The sequence below is a fragment of the Lampetra fluviatilis genome, chromosome 5 (assembly GCF_964198595.1).
Source record: "Lampetra fluviatilis chromosome 5, kcLamFluv1.1, whole genome shotgun sequence".
Classification (NCBI taxonomy): domain Eukaryota; kingdom Metazoa; phylum Chordata; class Hyperoartia; order Petromyzontiformes; family Petromyzontidae; genus Lampetra; species Lampetra fluviatilis.
In genome coordinates this window covers 3520774-3536982 of record NC_136279.1, presented here as the reverse complement: position 1 = coordinate 3536982, position 16209 = coordinate 3520774, and the positions used below count along the sequence as shown (strand labels likewise).

Here is a 16209-nt window from a genome sequence, read left to right as displayed (position 1 = left end):
TTCCAGCCAATCTCAATCCACCAACTGACCATACTTCACCACACTGGTTGGCAAAGGGGAGGCAGGGCAGTAGAGGTCCTGGTTTCACCCGCCACTGATGTTAATGGCAGTCGAGAATCGAACTCGGCTCACAGGATTCATAGCGCGGCGGTGCAAATCACCGTACCACCCCGCTCCTTCCGCCAACAAGACAGAGCCATACATTACCAAGGAGGGCCCATAACGTTACACGGTACCTTGCCGGGCCTTATCGGTGAGCCATACCCCCAAATATAGAATGCTTTGATGCGTATCGTCATCGGCGAGGGCAACACAACTAAGCCACGAAAGCCCTAAAGGCTGCAGCTAAAGAATGGTAATGAATTACATAAATTATAAACGCATAATGAAATTCATCAGCAAAGGGGAGTGTGAGCAAACGCAAGGGGAGCGTGTGATAACGTTCACAGGACCTCCTGACATCCGCCTCACTGAAACAGCTGAGACGGCAGTGAATCTACGGCTCCCAAATCAGGAGGGCATCGTTTGCCCTTTTGCGGGAAAAAAACTGGCGATCGATGAAGAACCAACATTCCGCCCACTTCTTTTTCGGTACCAGCAGGATGAGTCAAAGCGGTGGGAGTTCGGGTGCAGATCACGGAGGAGGACACTAAAGTTTTCACCGTTGGTGTAATGTGATTCTGCTGTCAGGATGGAGTCACTAAACACGTGTCGGCTTAGGCAATCGGGCAACACGTAGTGGGCGTCGTGGGACAGAGCGTCGGAATGATGGGAGACCCTGGGGGGCCGCTGTGTCATGGGACTCGCGTGGGAGGAGCCGCTCACCTCGTTGATTAAGGTGTTGTGCTGCGTCGCTTCCTCCTCGTCCGGCCGATGTTTCTGACGCACCTCCTCCTCATCCTCTTCTGGGCTCTGCGGAGGAGGGGAAGATGCGGCAAACGGAGCAAGGTGACTTAACGGAGGAGTCACGGCAAAATGAGAACCCTGATCTCTGCATCATCCTCGTCAATAGGCGACAACGCGACGAAATGTAATTTGGATTGATGCATTGTCCAAGGGCGGTCGCATCCCAAGGCGCTGTACAGAAACCGTGATCATGTTTATTTTAGAGAGAAAGGGGCAGTCGGTCAGAGGCAGAGGAATAAAGTACGGCCTTGAGCCTCTGACTTGAACGGGGGCATGGGAGTTAACGGCACGGGTGTCTTGAGAGGACTGATGCCAGACTATGAGGGCAGCCGAGGTGAACGAGTTGCGATCATCAACTATCATGATCAGGCTGGGAATCGAACTTGGGTGGCTGGGTTCATCCTGCAGTTTGCAATGCACTGCACAAACACTTCCTGGTTGTTTTCTCGTTTTATTTTTAAAAGCCATAGACAGCGGTGGGAAAAACATTTTTGCCATTTATTTCTACTTGCCGCTGCAAAGTTTGGTCGTACATGTTATGTATATTGTTTATTGTTCAATTTATTTTGGTGATTTTGAAAAAAACTTTTGGTTTAGCCATGTTTGTTTGTTGTAGTACAGAGTTAGCCTGATAACTTTAATCTAAATTGTCTTATGGTTGTTATTGTTTGACTTGCATCCCACTGGGAATTTTGCACACGGCGTTGAAATACGGTGTTTTTTTCTGGAAGACTTTGCAGTTTTTTCCTAGATTTTTCTGTTGCCTGTAGTCACTTTAAGATGTTTCTTGTTCATGTTTTTGTTTGTTGCAGTTGAACCCGAGTCAAGAGCCGCATGGCTCACAGGGTTATACCTAATAAATGAAACTGAAATGTGCTCTTAGTAATCAAGAGTGTGCTCGTGTCTGGAGTGCATGGGGCATCGCTTTAGTTGAAGCAATCCCCGTTCCCCATGTGTTTATTCTGCTCTTAATCGTATTTAACCTGGAACGGTCCTCAAATGAGCTCACATCCCTGTATATGGGCACTGTCCAACCCTTACTAGGGACAAGGTTACTTCCAAATAAGTCCTTTACGCTGACGTGCAACAGATTACAAGAACACTGGTGCTCTCATCACAAACGCACACAACGGTCATCCCATATCATTATTGCAATTTTTCACCGTGTAATCACGTGACAATGACTTGACATACGACACAATACAATTGGGATTTACATTGCGCCTGCATGCGACCGCATCTGAAGATGCTGCACATAAACGGCGGGCAATTATTTCATTCCTACAGAGAGAACGCGGTCGGTCATAGAAAGACAAAAAATAGAAAAGGAAGGCCGTGAGCTTGAACCTGATGCAGGGGCAGGGGGTCAACAGCACGGATGGCTGGCTGCGTGGAGGGAGTTTCAGACGTTGGAGGCAGCAAAGGAGAATCAGCGACCTCCCATGGAGCGAAAAGTTAACAAGAGGGTTTCGACAGAGAGCCTTGCTTGCTGGAGCGGAAAGTGCGTGAAGGGGAGCAGAGTGACATGAGAAGGGGAGAGGCAGGAGAGCGCGTGGAGGGGGAGTCGAGTGCGGAGGTGGGAGGGGAGAGGCAGACAGCAGGCAGGGGCGAGTCCACGGAGGATGTTGAAGACGGCGAGGAGTGCGAACTTGAAATTGTTCAGGGATTGCATTGGGAGCCAGCGGAGCGATCGGAGCATTGGGGAGACGCGGACTCGTTTGCGGGGTTCAGACGAGGAGTTTGGCAGCGGAATGTTGCGTCATCTGGAACTGGTTAGTTCTTGTGTCGAGGGCTACGCCAGGACCACGGTGAGATGTCGGGTTCATCTGTCCGTGTGGCATCGCGTGAGTTCAAGCTCAGGTCAGGGGTCAAAGTGGCCCGCCTTCGTTGGAAGTCAACAGTGCTCATGCCATGCAGGGGATTTGCCCGTCGCCATAGGAATGTGGAATTTCTGCCATTGTTGCAAGTCCACCAACAAGACGTGTGTGCCCACCCCATTCTATTCATTTAGAGTATTTGGCAGCTGATATACATTTCCACACAATGATAAGACACTTCGTTGAGTTATCATTTGTAGCCAGGTCGCTTCTGAAAAAATATCTATATAACTCAGTGGGCCTTACCTGTTAAAATAAAAATACTTCATAGTTAATTGATGGAGGGGCAAGACTTTACATTCCAAAACACAAGCGTTGGATTTTTAGAGGTATCAGAACTTTTCATCGGGCAACATCGGCTGCTAACATCGCGATCTCAGAGCAGTGACTAGTTTCAGCAAGGGATTGCTAGTCCTCATCCTTTGCTGCCAACGAAGACGTTTTTTTTACCTTAAGTGATTTATACAGCATTTAATTTATTTAATTTTATTTAAACAAACAAGTCCAAGGAGGTAGAGATTAACTTATTAGGAGCGAGAGAAAAAAGTGTAAAACGTTGCAGCCGTAATAACTCCCTCGTATATTCACAGACCCGGCGCGCTCACAACCGCTTATTTGCTTACATTTCTCAAATTCCTGAAGTCGTTAATTTTTAAACAGTGAGCAGGTTTCTGGCAGCCCACCGGGAAATAATAACCACAAGCCCAGCAGAGTTTGAAACCTGTGACTCAACATCTCAGAGCTGCGACTGAGAGAACATTAATTTCGACGAAATGAAAAACAAACGCTGAGACAGGGTCGACACGTGCATCAATCTCGTTCTCAGTCTGTGCCTCTTTCTTGCGAAACTCAAATATAGATAGATATTTTTATGTTTGTTTAAATGTATACGGACGGCCGAGACACAAGTTGTTTAAACGAAGGCTGGAGAACAGGATGCAGAATGTGTGCCCCAGTTATCGGCGTATGGGATGTAACAATGGCACAGTGGTGAACACACCGCACGACAGACCCAGACCTGACCTTGAATCCCAGCCACGGCAAACATCAGTGGTGAGTGACATCAGAACCAGTCCTCACCCCCCATCTCCAGCCCCTCCCCCCTTCACCAACCAGCAGTGAGAAATGTGGTAACAAAAATTCCCAGGATTTGCGACGGCGTGGGAAGGCCTTGATCCATAATGGACTGAAAATTACTACAATGTATTATTCATAATTAACAGATAAGGCGTGCATTCCGTACATTTCAATGCCAAAATAAAGTAACATGTAATCCAACGATCAATGCTACTTTATCTGCAGCGATTAAGGCCAAACCTTAATACCTGTGAGCTTATTAATTACCCACAATCCACCGAGACATGATAAATGATTAAATTTCGATTTAAAGCTTTCGTGACTTTACCTTAAGTGATTTATAGAACCAAGAAGATTAATTATTAGTTACTGGAAAACAGGGCCCAAGACAAGGGTTTGTCAAACTTAATTTGGCAACGACGGAGCGAAACCCCTTGGGACGCCACGGGGCACTGCGGTGTGGCTATAGAAACAGAAGAGGGAGATGTTCATTAATAACCTCGCACCAAATTAAACCTGCGTCAGTCATTCGTTACAATTACAGCGGCGCTGACCGATGGAAACTGCGCTTTGCCGTGCTTACCAAGTCCGCGCGATCAATCATATTCGCAACCTTCAGGGCGGGAGACGGAGAGTAGGGAGAAGCCGACAAATGTTAAAAAGCCCCCCCCACCCCCCGAGTCAGGATTTTGCGAGTCGTGCAGAGACCGTCGCCTGTGAAAGACACCCATCTGCAGGTGCACGAGCTGGCCAATAGGTGGCAGCACAGCAAGTAGGCTGCTTGACCCATCTGCCCGCGTGTATAACGAAGCGTACGCGCTATCCCCTCGTATATGTGGATTTTCTTATCTGGGCACCCCAGTTTTTCTCAACAAAGAATTGACTCGTAATGCTTTGTATCAGTGCCACTATTCAAGCACCACTGGGATCCTTAGCTTGAACCTTGGCTCCATCTTCTCGTAATTAAACCAGGCCCTCTAATTTCCCGATTCGTGTTGTATCAGCCAGATCTTCACTAACTCCCTCCCAACCCCTCCCACCCCGCGCCGAAAAGTAATTGCAAACATGTTTCGCTTTTGACTAAAATTGGCACAACTTTTCTGCGAGATAAACCTTATTGCATTTTTCGAGGTGAAACCATTCTTTGCCGAGCCTGATGGAATGTCGTCCAGCAATGCCCCCCCCACCGAGTTCTGCGATGCCGTCTTCTAGGGGAGCCCCCCACCCCCAATTCCTGACACGATGTGAAATTCGACGACCGTCGGCACCTCCCCGAAAAGATATTTGTAAGCCTCAAGATTACACGCGCCCAATAACAACACGATCCAGGACCGGTGGCGCCACAAAAAAATGGCATTTCCACACGCGCACACACGCACGAGCCAGCAAAACTCCCCTCTCCTCTCCCAAATTTCTCTTCTTCCTGATGCGCACTTCCAACCGCTTTTTTAAGCTACAGCCCCCCACCCCCCCACCCCCAGGCCGTGGCCTTTTCTCAAATGACAGAAGGTTTGAGACGAGAACAAAAAATAGGTTTGACGCCGAAAACTAAAAAAAAAAGAAGCGGATTTTTGAGGAGCGCCGAGGATGAACGAGTGGAGCACGGCTCCAGGGCTCACCTTTCAGCGACATGCACGCCGCGCCACGCAATTCCCTTGACACAGAGGCCCCGAGAATGACGCATGGCTCGTGAGCAGCCTTCACCACGACTTACCTCCGACCGCTCGGAGGGTTACTTTTGAAAAGTACAAGAACAGAGCTTTGTGAGGCTGCTGCCCGGATAAAGGTGTCCCCCCCGATGCCATGTAGGTCGAGGTGGTTATTTGATTTGCCACGGCTGCGTTTGACTTTATTCGATGCGTTCCGTACAGTACTGTTTTTGCTGCTATGTTTGCTTTCAAGGCCCTGGTCTCACTTTGATTACGAGGAGCGTTATTGTTGCTGTCGTCATATGCTGACAAAAACACTGCGAGCCAGGCAGGTTCTCTGCCAAAGCACGACCTCGACGGGACGCACAGTTACGTGATTTGTGTGCGTGCGTGCTTGCTAACACCGTCCATCGCTGGATGAGGGCATCCCCACACCGTGCGGATCGTGGTGATTATTTGACCATACCTCACCAAGCTGCCCGGTGCGGGCTGGTGACGTCAGGGAGCATACACTTTGGGACGTGCAAGCCCAGCACAATGGCTTTTGCTGCACTGCGTACAACATAGCACCCCCCCCGCCCCCCATAGTCTGAAACAGCTGTTATGCATGATGGTCAACCCCATCCGAATGACATCTCGGGCTCCCTCTGGTGGAGGCCCTTCTTCCGGCAGTGATGTGAGCAAGAACTTGCAGGGATGCACCTTTACGCGTTCCATCTCTTGCAGAACCCCGCGAGGATTGTTGTGCAGGGGGGGTGTGTGCGTGTGTGTGTGCGTGTGTGTATGCGTGTGCGTGCATCGGCTGCTTCTGTGCCAACATTGACCTAAGCCGCAAGACACAATCATTTATCCCTTTTAATTATTTTTGGAAGTCAAAAAATTCAAACAAGTTCTTTAAAAAAAAAAGTAATCAACCGGAACATTGCGTGCAATGGTAAATGCATTAGCCCGATTACAAAGACGCGAGTAATTTGTTACCAGTAACAGTGGCTTGCAACGTGTGCCAATTTGTTCTGAAACAGGCTGGGTGAGCCCGGCCAAAGAGCGAGCCCAGGTATTGTTGTCATTAATCCGGCAAACTTAAGAAGTTCTCCACCCTCTTTCAGCCGTTGTTGCCTTTGATCCAACGGCACTCCCTCCCAAGGAGACTCTCTAAAAATACGACACGGTCACAAGAGAGCTACGAGATTGCGCAAGCCCGCGCCGAACAACATTCAAGTTACGAAACGGAACAAAAGAACGCACACACGCTATCACTGCCACTGTTCATTAAGCAGCTACGTGCAGAGAAGGTGGAAATATTTGTTGCGTGCCTGAAAGGAAACGTGCATCTACGATCCTTCGGCGAACGCACGCGTCGGCTCCTCGTGAGAGTGAAGGGTTTTTGTAACGCTAAGTCGGCTGTAGATCACAAAAGGAGACAGAGGAGAGACACGGCCAGTGCCATAAACGGCCCTTTTCCACCGGCATATCCGTGCCGAGCCAGCACTGGGGGATCCTCACGGTATTGGTTGTTTCCACCGGGCTATTTGCCACGCCGATCCAGAATCAATCCAACGCACACGCTGGCCTCACGAGACCGCCGAATCTGGCTCGGGGCCACGTGGGGCCACGGTTGTATATATGTACGTGTATGTTGAACTTCTTTCGCACCGTACGTAGCCAACCGTGCTAATCGGAGGTGCTGGGGGAGGACAACATAACAAACACTAAAAGCAGTTTAAAAGAAATTAGTTTTAATCTACATTGATTGCGTGTGACATAGGTGAGCACAGGGTGAGGACACCTCATTGCCCACCGCGTTATCTACTCGCTCGACCTGCGTCACGTCAGCGGCACGGCTCGGCTTGTGCAGTGGAAATACAACCTGAGGCTTTCCTGAGCCGTGCCGGGCTGGTTCTGGCCTTCACTCTGTGAAAAGTCGACAAAGGCTTTTGGCCTGTGGTTAGACTTTCCTCTGCCATGGGAATGTGGAATTTTCACCACTAGTTCAGGGCTGCAAAAGAGGAATGAGCACAATCCCTGACAACCCCGTGTCCCCCTCCATGTGAAATCGGGGGAAGAATTGAACTTTCATTATTGCAAAAGTGGTTTTCGTGGTAACCACCTCCAAGAGTTTTAAAATAAACTACCTTCGTTCTCGGGCAATTCATTTTGCCACTGGGGCTCAATGGATTATTTACATTTCCACAGGCAACTGAGCCGGGAGCTTTTATCACTTGTGAGAAGCAGTCCACGTTAAAGTAAACGTTTACAGTCGCAGCACGGACAACCCCCCCCCCCCCCCCCCCGTTTAGCTTTACAGACTGCAGACCGCAGCAGTTGTGTTGTTGTTAGCGAGCGCCTATTTAGGCCGTCCACAGAGCTGACGTTTAGAAAATGAATCAACTTCTTCTTGGTTATTTAGTTAAAGTCACGTAGAAGGGAAATAATAAAATAATAAAAATACAACTTCATAAAATACAATTCTAACGACGTTTCGGCCACAACGCAAGCAGACAACGCTGTCTTTCCGACAGCCCTGTTCTTCACCTGAGGACGGCTGCTTGTGTAGTGGCCGAAACGTCGTGAGAATTTTTTTCGTTTATTATGTTTATTTTTATTATTTTATGTTTTATTTTTATTATTGTATTATTTCCCTTCTACGTGACTTTACCGAAAGAACCAAGAAGATGAATCCCTGCAGTCACGAAAGCTTTAAATCGAAACATGAATCAAGTTACAGGGCACTCGCTTCGGATGGACTCGTGCAAGGGGTTGGCAAAAGCCTTTCAGCTCCGGAGCCGCGTGCGGCTCTCCTTCAGGGCTTCTGCGGCTCGTCTTGTCGTTGAGAGGCGTCACGGTGGCGAGGTGTCAACTGCCTCGCCCGGCATGGAGGAGGTCGTGGGTTCGACCCAGACCCCGAAGCCTGTATAGTTGTCACGTTCTCCACGTGGTCGTGTGGATTGTTCTCCGGGGCCTCCGGTGTTCCACCTACACATCTAGGTGGCAGGACAGCAAGTCATATTTGGCTGCTGTAAATTTCCACGTGGTAAGCCACTCCTCCGTTGAGCTATCATTTGCGACACCCAGGTCGCTTCTGAAAGAGAGCTATAGGGCTCAGTGGGCCTTACCTGCTAACATGGAATAGTAACGTTTTGGTTGCTGACCCCTGGACTAGCGGAAAGCCTCTAGTGGCTGCAGGGGAGGAGTCATGCGAATATATCCAACGTACACAAATGACATGCCGTATTTAATAAACACGGAAATTGCTGTGCACCCGATTGAGAACACGTATTGGGAGCTAACAACTATTATCAATCTTTAAATCGATGCATCCTTGCATTAGTATCCATGACCGAGAATTGAACCCAGGTTGCCGGGTCAGACAGACACCGCGCGAAGCTGGCTTTCATTTTGAATGTTTCAAATGTGATTTTTTTTTCACGTTTACCAAACAAGTTCCAATTGGCCCAATTAACAGGGGTCGCTGGAAAACGTTCTGCCACTTAACTGCGGTGTCCCCCTCGAGACCAAGCCAAGGCCCACAGTTATTGCCCCATCTTTACCAATGACCTCCCAAGTACATGTAAAACGTTCTTGTTGCCACCTATGCATATTCGGTAATCCGCAGGTGCTTCATTAAAACGGAACCAGCAGCTGGTCCATTACCTCCAGGAGGATTTCAATCACATTCAGAATTGGTACACAGCTAAGCCAATTAATAATGACCAAAAAAAATGTATCGTGCTATTTGGGCTGAGATCAATTCACTGCTGATTCAAGGCCTGCCACCCCCCCTCCCCCCACCAACAAGCTGTCGCCACTTCTCAAGGTTATCCTGCGCAGCACTCCATCTAGCACCTGCGCATGAGCCGATTTCATCGCTCAGATGTGTTCCCGTTTTGGCCGCCACTCCGTCAATTGTCCCCTACCGCCGGCAAACGTCCCCCTTCCAGCCGCAGAGTGGCGGCGGCATCGCCGCGTCGCTTGCGCCAAGCTGGGTGCACTTTGAGGTCGCGTGAGGTGTCGAAGGCTCCCTGGTAAGAAGAGCTGATGGGACAGACCTAGGTGTTATGGGCTAACTGAGATGATTGGAAAATGCGCCAGCTGTGCTAAACAATGTGCCACAAACCATCTTCCTCAGACAGGCACAAACCAAGACAAATATCTCCCGCAAAGCCTCAACAGACTGTTGGGGCAAGTGGTGTTAGCAAGCACGCACAAGCGTACACACGAGAATCGAGTGCGTGTATGTATTCATTTGCAAGTCTGTTGCCAGCTCATGAGCCTCATCAAACATCAAACGACTTCACCGGGACCTGCACAATTACCCACAACTCAACTTGAGCGAGCTCCACGCAGTAGCGAACAGTGGGAGTTTAAATGCATGACAGGCTCGAGGCTTTTGTTTCCTGCTGTGGCAATTACCATGGTGGAAATAAACTGTGCTGAATATTGTGTTAGAGAACTTGCCACGAATGAATCCACGACATTCAGCTGGACTTGTTGGTGGGGTGTTTTGTTTCCCTTCTGGCAGTTGTTGTTTTCTTCTCGTGGAAAGTTTGACTGCACGAGGAGAAACTTCTCAGGTCAGCACTCACAATTGTCCAAGGAGAAGCCCATAAATGCATTGGCTTCCCGTTACCACCGCCACCACCACCCCCACTGCATTATTTTTTACATGTCCTATTTGAAAATTGGCCGCCAGAAATTGGCATTCCCAAAACAATTGTGACTACATTTGTAAATCGCTTTAGGGGGGCGTCTTGTAATGAATGTGTTTTGATGGGATTTGTTTTATATGGCATCTTGCGGGTTTACAAACAGAAAGGATCCCCCCCCCCCCCCCCCAGTGCGGCCCAACCACTGAAGCAAAAGAGCGGAATGAAGAAGTGGGCCCGCGCCACCGTCGGGTGTGTCGATAAGAGGCCCAAAAGCTCACGCTTGGAACACGCGACATCAATCAAGAATATTCCCCAACAATTCACTGCCGGGTAAGTTTTCAAAGGCCACATATCTAACGCTTAAAAAGCCACTCGGAATCATGAGCAAATTAACAACCGTCCCTACGCAACCGCGGTCCGTCGATCTTCTCCCTTGCAAAGGAGATAATCAACGGAGGACACTGAACTGAATACAAAATGACGCAAAGCCGTGGCGCCTTATCACTGCGCACGGAGTGGAAGATGGCGGGAAGCCTTCACGCGGCCCACTCTGTTAAAAGTGACAATTCACGACGAATGCCGTCATCAACCCAGGCGACCGAGCATCGATCAATGATCCCCCGGTCTCCGGAGCAACAACAACAACAACTCTAGGCACCGTAAACAGCGTTGCCCCATCACCCAAGACGAGGGCGCGTGGTACCGTGCCGGTGAACCCCACTGATCTCTCCGTGATTGTGCCCCACCCCCACCCCATCTCCACGGTTCTGTGGTTCCGGCACAATGTTGCACCACTGTTACAAGCGATTGTGCACGAGTTCGGGGATTCCGTCGTCCGCATTGGAGAGCGTCGCCGTGCGTGTCACGTTCTTCGTTATGTTGACGACTTGCCGCCAGAGACAGAGAGATATCTATATAAGGTATATATTGCGATGCCCGTGCGTACGTAACGGGTGCATAATTATAGGATACACGAATCAGAGCAGTGAGCCACCGCGGCTGAGACTGTGGGTTTGAAATCGGGTTTTTTTTCCACTTCGATCAAATCGAGCTCACAATTGAAATGAGTTCATGGTCTCAGCCGAAACTCCGATTTTCATCCAACATGAGGCTAATCACTCCTTAAAAACGAATCGGCCAAACATCCAAATTCAGAATCCTCATGAAACGAAGTCTTGCTGCTTCCCTGGGTAATATTGCTTGTACAAATTAATATTATTTATTAGATACATTTTTTTACATGTACACCTTTAATGACCACTCCCTGATGGGCCTCTATAAAAACGTGGTTATAACAGATTTCCATAATTGAATGCTTACACGGGGATGTGTAATGCAGCCTCGCATGCCCAGAGCACCTCCAACCAATTACTCGGCCTAAGAAAACATAACTCTAAATTTGTCAATATTGACGCACGTACATACGGGGCTGAACATTCTTTATTAACCACTTCTCACGCACTACGATGTCGCTTCGCAATCCCCAGTCGCTCCAACGAAAGCACTTTGAATAATTGAGACCGATTTATTTTAACCGCCGAAATCTCTCATCTTTTCCTCACAGATTCTCAGAAATCTTGACAGATCTCACACTCCTCCCACCCCGTCCCTCCCCTACACAGCCCTCACATTTGCTCCCCACTCTCTTCTGTCCCCACTTGCACACCGCACCTTCCGCTCCAGCACTCACGAATCCCATTACCACACACGCGGTTCCAAGTGTCATCGCCCCTGCCACTTCTCAGAAGTCGCAAACGGGTTTTGATTCCTTACCCGTACCCGGCCGCACCAGGGTCGCAAATAGGTACCCGTTCCCTACCCGAAATGAGTGACAAACGGTTACTCACCGGTGACTCACGGCCTACCCGTACCCGTACCCGGCCGCACCAGGGTCGCAAACGGCTACCCGTACCCTACCCGTACCCGTACCCTACCCGAAATGAGTGACAAACGGTTACTCACCGGTGACTCACGGCCTACCCGTACCCGTACCCGGCCGCACCAGGGTCGCAAACGGCTACCCGTACCCGTACCCGGCCGGGTACGGGTAGCCGGGTATCGGGTAGGGTACGGGTATCGGGTACCCGGTTGCGACCTCTGCCACTTATCAGTAAAACTACAGAACGACTGAACAGTCCAGTTTACAGAAAGGCTATCTCGGTGTCGCAATGAATAATAATAATAACCGTCCTAAATAAATAATAATTACGTCCTGAATAATAATGACAATTTATTTATCGCCGTAACACGGTAAGCCTCACAAGGGCACTGAACAAACTAAATAAGCATTGGTAAACATTCAACATTAGTGTAACGTTGCAATGAGTCGCCCGTGGCTAATGAGGAGGTGCGAGTGGTTTGGAGCGAGCGTTATGAATGATGGCAACGGCTCGGCAGCTTGGACGCGATGTGCCAGGGACGGTTCTGAGCGCGGCGTGGGCACGAACCGTGCCCAGCTAACCACAGCTGACAAGCGGATTGATTGGCGGACACAAAATTGGAGCATTTGGAGAGAAAAAATTCCAAGTTTCAAATATTCTATGGCCTCACGCTCAACTCATGATATGATATGGGAAACGATTATAATACAGGCGAGGCTAGGTAAGTAGTGGGTGGAATTATCAGAAGGGCATGAGTTTAAGGGTGGGTCAGAGGGAGTGCTAATGTCATAAATAGTGAACTATTAACAAATAACCCCCCACGAAAATCAGGCCCGGACCGGTGATATCTGCTTCCGTGAGCCATTTACTAAGGTTTTTTTCACTGCCATGCGAGATATACAAACGCATATTTTGTCTCTTGACACGATTGCCTCGAGCACAATATGGATACAAGTGGAGAGAAACATCCACGAGTTAAAAAACCAACAGGGGGGAGGGGGAAGAAATTAGCTTGAGATAGAACAAGGCCTTGTAACCAGGCATTGGGATGAGGCTTAGGCCAAGCTGGGCCATACCAGGTATGGCCGGTGCAGCACAGGTTGAGTAGCTCTTTTTCAAAAGTGACCTGGCCACAAATGATAGCTCAACGAAGTGGCTCATCAAGTGGAAATTTATAGCAGCCAAATACTCTAAACGCACGTTGTTTCTAAATCAGAAAGGAGAAGCCGGAGGACCCAGAAAAAAATCCGCACGACCCACGCGGAGAGAGACATCCAAACTCCAAATATACAGCAGGCGTCAGGGGGTTCGAGCCCACGACCGCCTGTATACCGTGCGAGGTAGTTAACATCTCGCCACCGTGGTCTGATATTAAATGCCCGTGGGAACGCAGCAGAAGTTGAAAGACCCAGTGAACTCTCCCGCCTCCGTGTTCTACAAATCCTGGGAAACGAGTTCTGCAGATTTGAGTGAATACTGCCAGGTGTGGCCGTGATGGTGGTGGGACATGCCCTTCACTAATTATGGCAGGATTACCTCTAAAAAGCTATCAATCCTGCCAAGGTTTTGGAAATCAAATTACAGTCGTGAAATGTTGTATTCGGTGCAATCAGCGTTATGTAATCAGATTGCATTGCTCGTGTGATTATTTTATTCAAATGACCACAGCACACTGTACTGTATATTGTGCCACAGTGACTAATATACAATTTCAACTCTACACAGTGGGCAGTTGAGGGCAGTGCAGCTACAGCCATTGTTGTACTGTACTATATTTCTATGCCCCCCGCCTTGGCCAACCCACACGTGACAAGCGTGAGATGTGGCACGGGGAATTCCTCATCCAGCAGTGGAGTGTGCTAAAGGCGTCGCACTGCGAGCGGGTTTGCATTGGCTGCCGATGCTGCTGCTGCTGTCAGAGCAATAAGCCAAGCTGCTGAAATTATAATTTTCCCTATTTTAGTTGTATTTGCAATTCAAATGGGGATATTTTTGCTGGTTTAATTTAAGTACAGTAATCACAATAATATGAGAGCAATGGACCGGTGTATGCAAAAGGAAATGGTAAAATAGAACAAATTATAATCAACGATATAAAAAAAAGCAATCAACCGCTCCATGCTACATAATTGTACTCTGATTATACACTTTGAAATTAGGGGAGGAACAATGGTTGAATTTGTCAATTAATGTTCATTCTTAAGCTTGCGATGCATGCATCGATTGGCGTGCACGCGACAACGATGACGACGACGATGATGACGACGATGACGACGACAATGACGACGACGATGACGATGATGATGACGACGATGATGACGACAATGATGATGATGATGACGACAATGATGACGACGACGATGACGACGACGACGACGACGACGATGACGATGGTGTTTTTTGTTAACTCAGTGCTGAATCGGGTTCATGATGTTGACTTCTCAAACCATCGGGATGTTTGACCAATCACAGTAACGAACGTTGTGACTTCACGTGGATGGTGGTAAAATAAAACCAGAGATGCCTCGAGGAAAAGCCCCACACATCTGAGGGGATAGCACTGAAACCTTCGTGCAATTGGATTAAATCCACTTGGTTTGCCGTCATCTCCTACCCAGCTTTAATTGACTCGGCCCATCATCTATTTGTGGTCGATAAAATTGGTAACAGCTTGTAGGTAGAAAACAGTGATTGCCCGATGCACGGTATGGTCCTCGCTGTAAGAATTACAATGTCCTCCACTGGTGCAGTCTTAAACAGGGATGAGCAGCCATTCAGACCTCTCACACCATTATCCGTGCGTTCCAATTTACCTCGGGAAAACACATCAGTCTTTCAGTTGTCCAGATAAGGACCCCATTGAGTCTCAATCAAAATTTAAAGTTCAAGTTTCATGTATTAGGTTAAGCCCTGTGAGCCATGCGGCTCTTGAGTCGGGTGCAACCGCAACAAACAAAATATGAACAGAGAACATCTTAAAGCGACGACGCGCAACAGAAACATCCTGGATAAACCAGCAAATCTTCCCGAAAAAAAACACCGTAAAATCCCAGTGTGATGCAAGTCAAACAATAACGACCATGAGACTATTTAGATTCAAGTTATCAGGCCAACTCCGCACTTCTGCAAGAAACATGGCGATAATCATTTTGAGGAGGGGTCGTGCTTGTGATGATTATTTACTCATCACTATGTAAGGAAACACAACTGCCCAGGCAGAGAAAACCAACTATTAACAGCCTCTCATTTCGTTGAATAAAGGGAAGCCCCCTAATTCCGCGGGCTCACGTCGCTGCTGGCGGAAGGGCCTCTAATACATGGGGAGCTTGAGAGAACTCTGCTTCGAGGAGGTGATTTTGGCCTACTCTTCCACAAGATGCTAGACGTCTCTGAAGAGGTGGGAGTAACCACACTTTACCCCACCTCCCCCACCAAATGAGACCTGCCCGATCGAGTGACTTGTACAACAAATAAAGGAGGGCACATTTTGAATGGATGAGAGAGAGAGAGAAAAAAGTGACCCTGATGTCACCTTGCCCGCATTCCGCGTCGGTGACATCAGCACCCCCTCCACCGGGGACAAGAGAGAGGCACGGGGCTCAGGGGAGGAGGCCTGTCCATAGGGCACTGCACGCACAATGGGGCCCATTCAACCTGTCCACAGTTAGAGAACCCAATTTACTTTACAGCTGTGACAAATACCTTGCAGCGCGGCGGCGGCGGAGGCCAAATAAAAGGCGGGGAGGGCATTAATGCGGCAAAGCTGTGTCAACAACACAAGGGGGCTTGTTGCTCTTTCCACTGTTAAGCAGCATTGCAGGCATTTCGATTCAAGTGGCGCTGTTTGCATGAACAGTATGAAGAATGTAATGACAGTGATGTTATACATTGATTAACCTTTCAGCCCACAGCCCTTTTCTGGACCCGTAAGAGCGCCAAACCCAGCCACAAGCATCCTAAAAAAAGTTAAATTATTTCCCTGCTCAAGAGAGCAATAGGGTGGGGTGGGGGAGGTGCTCACCTCCCCTGGTGGGCCTGAAAATGTTGTGGAAATTCCCCAGTCCCATGACGGGAGCCGGTCTATTCATATGATAGCCGCTGCTATCATACGAATAGACCGGCTCGTGTAAGTTCCAAATTGTGCGCTCAACACCATTGAGCGCTGCTCTAACAT

The 16209-nt window shown here is 48.7% G+C and overlaps 1 protein-coding gene across 1 annotated transcript in view; it reads right to left on the bottom strand.

Moving 5' to 3' along the window:
* PAWR (pro-apoptotic WT1 regulator) overlaps positions 1-16209 on the bottom strand; it is a 131165-nt gene that overhangs the window by 82885 nt on the left and 32071 nt on the right. Inside the window, exon 3 of the mRNA XM_078856483.1 lies at positions 826-912. Coding sequence (XP_078712609.1) covers positions 826-912 — 87 coding nt within the window. The remainder of the gene's footprint in view (positions 1-825; positions 913-16209) is intronic.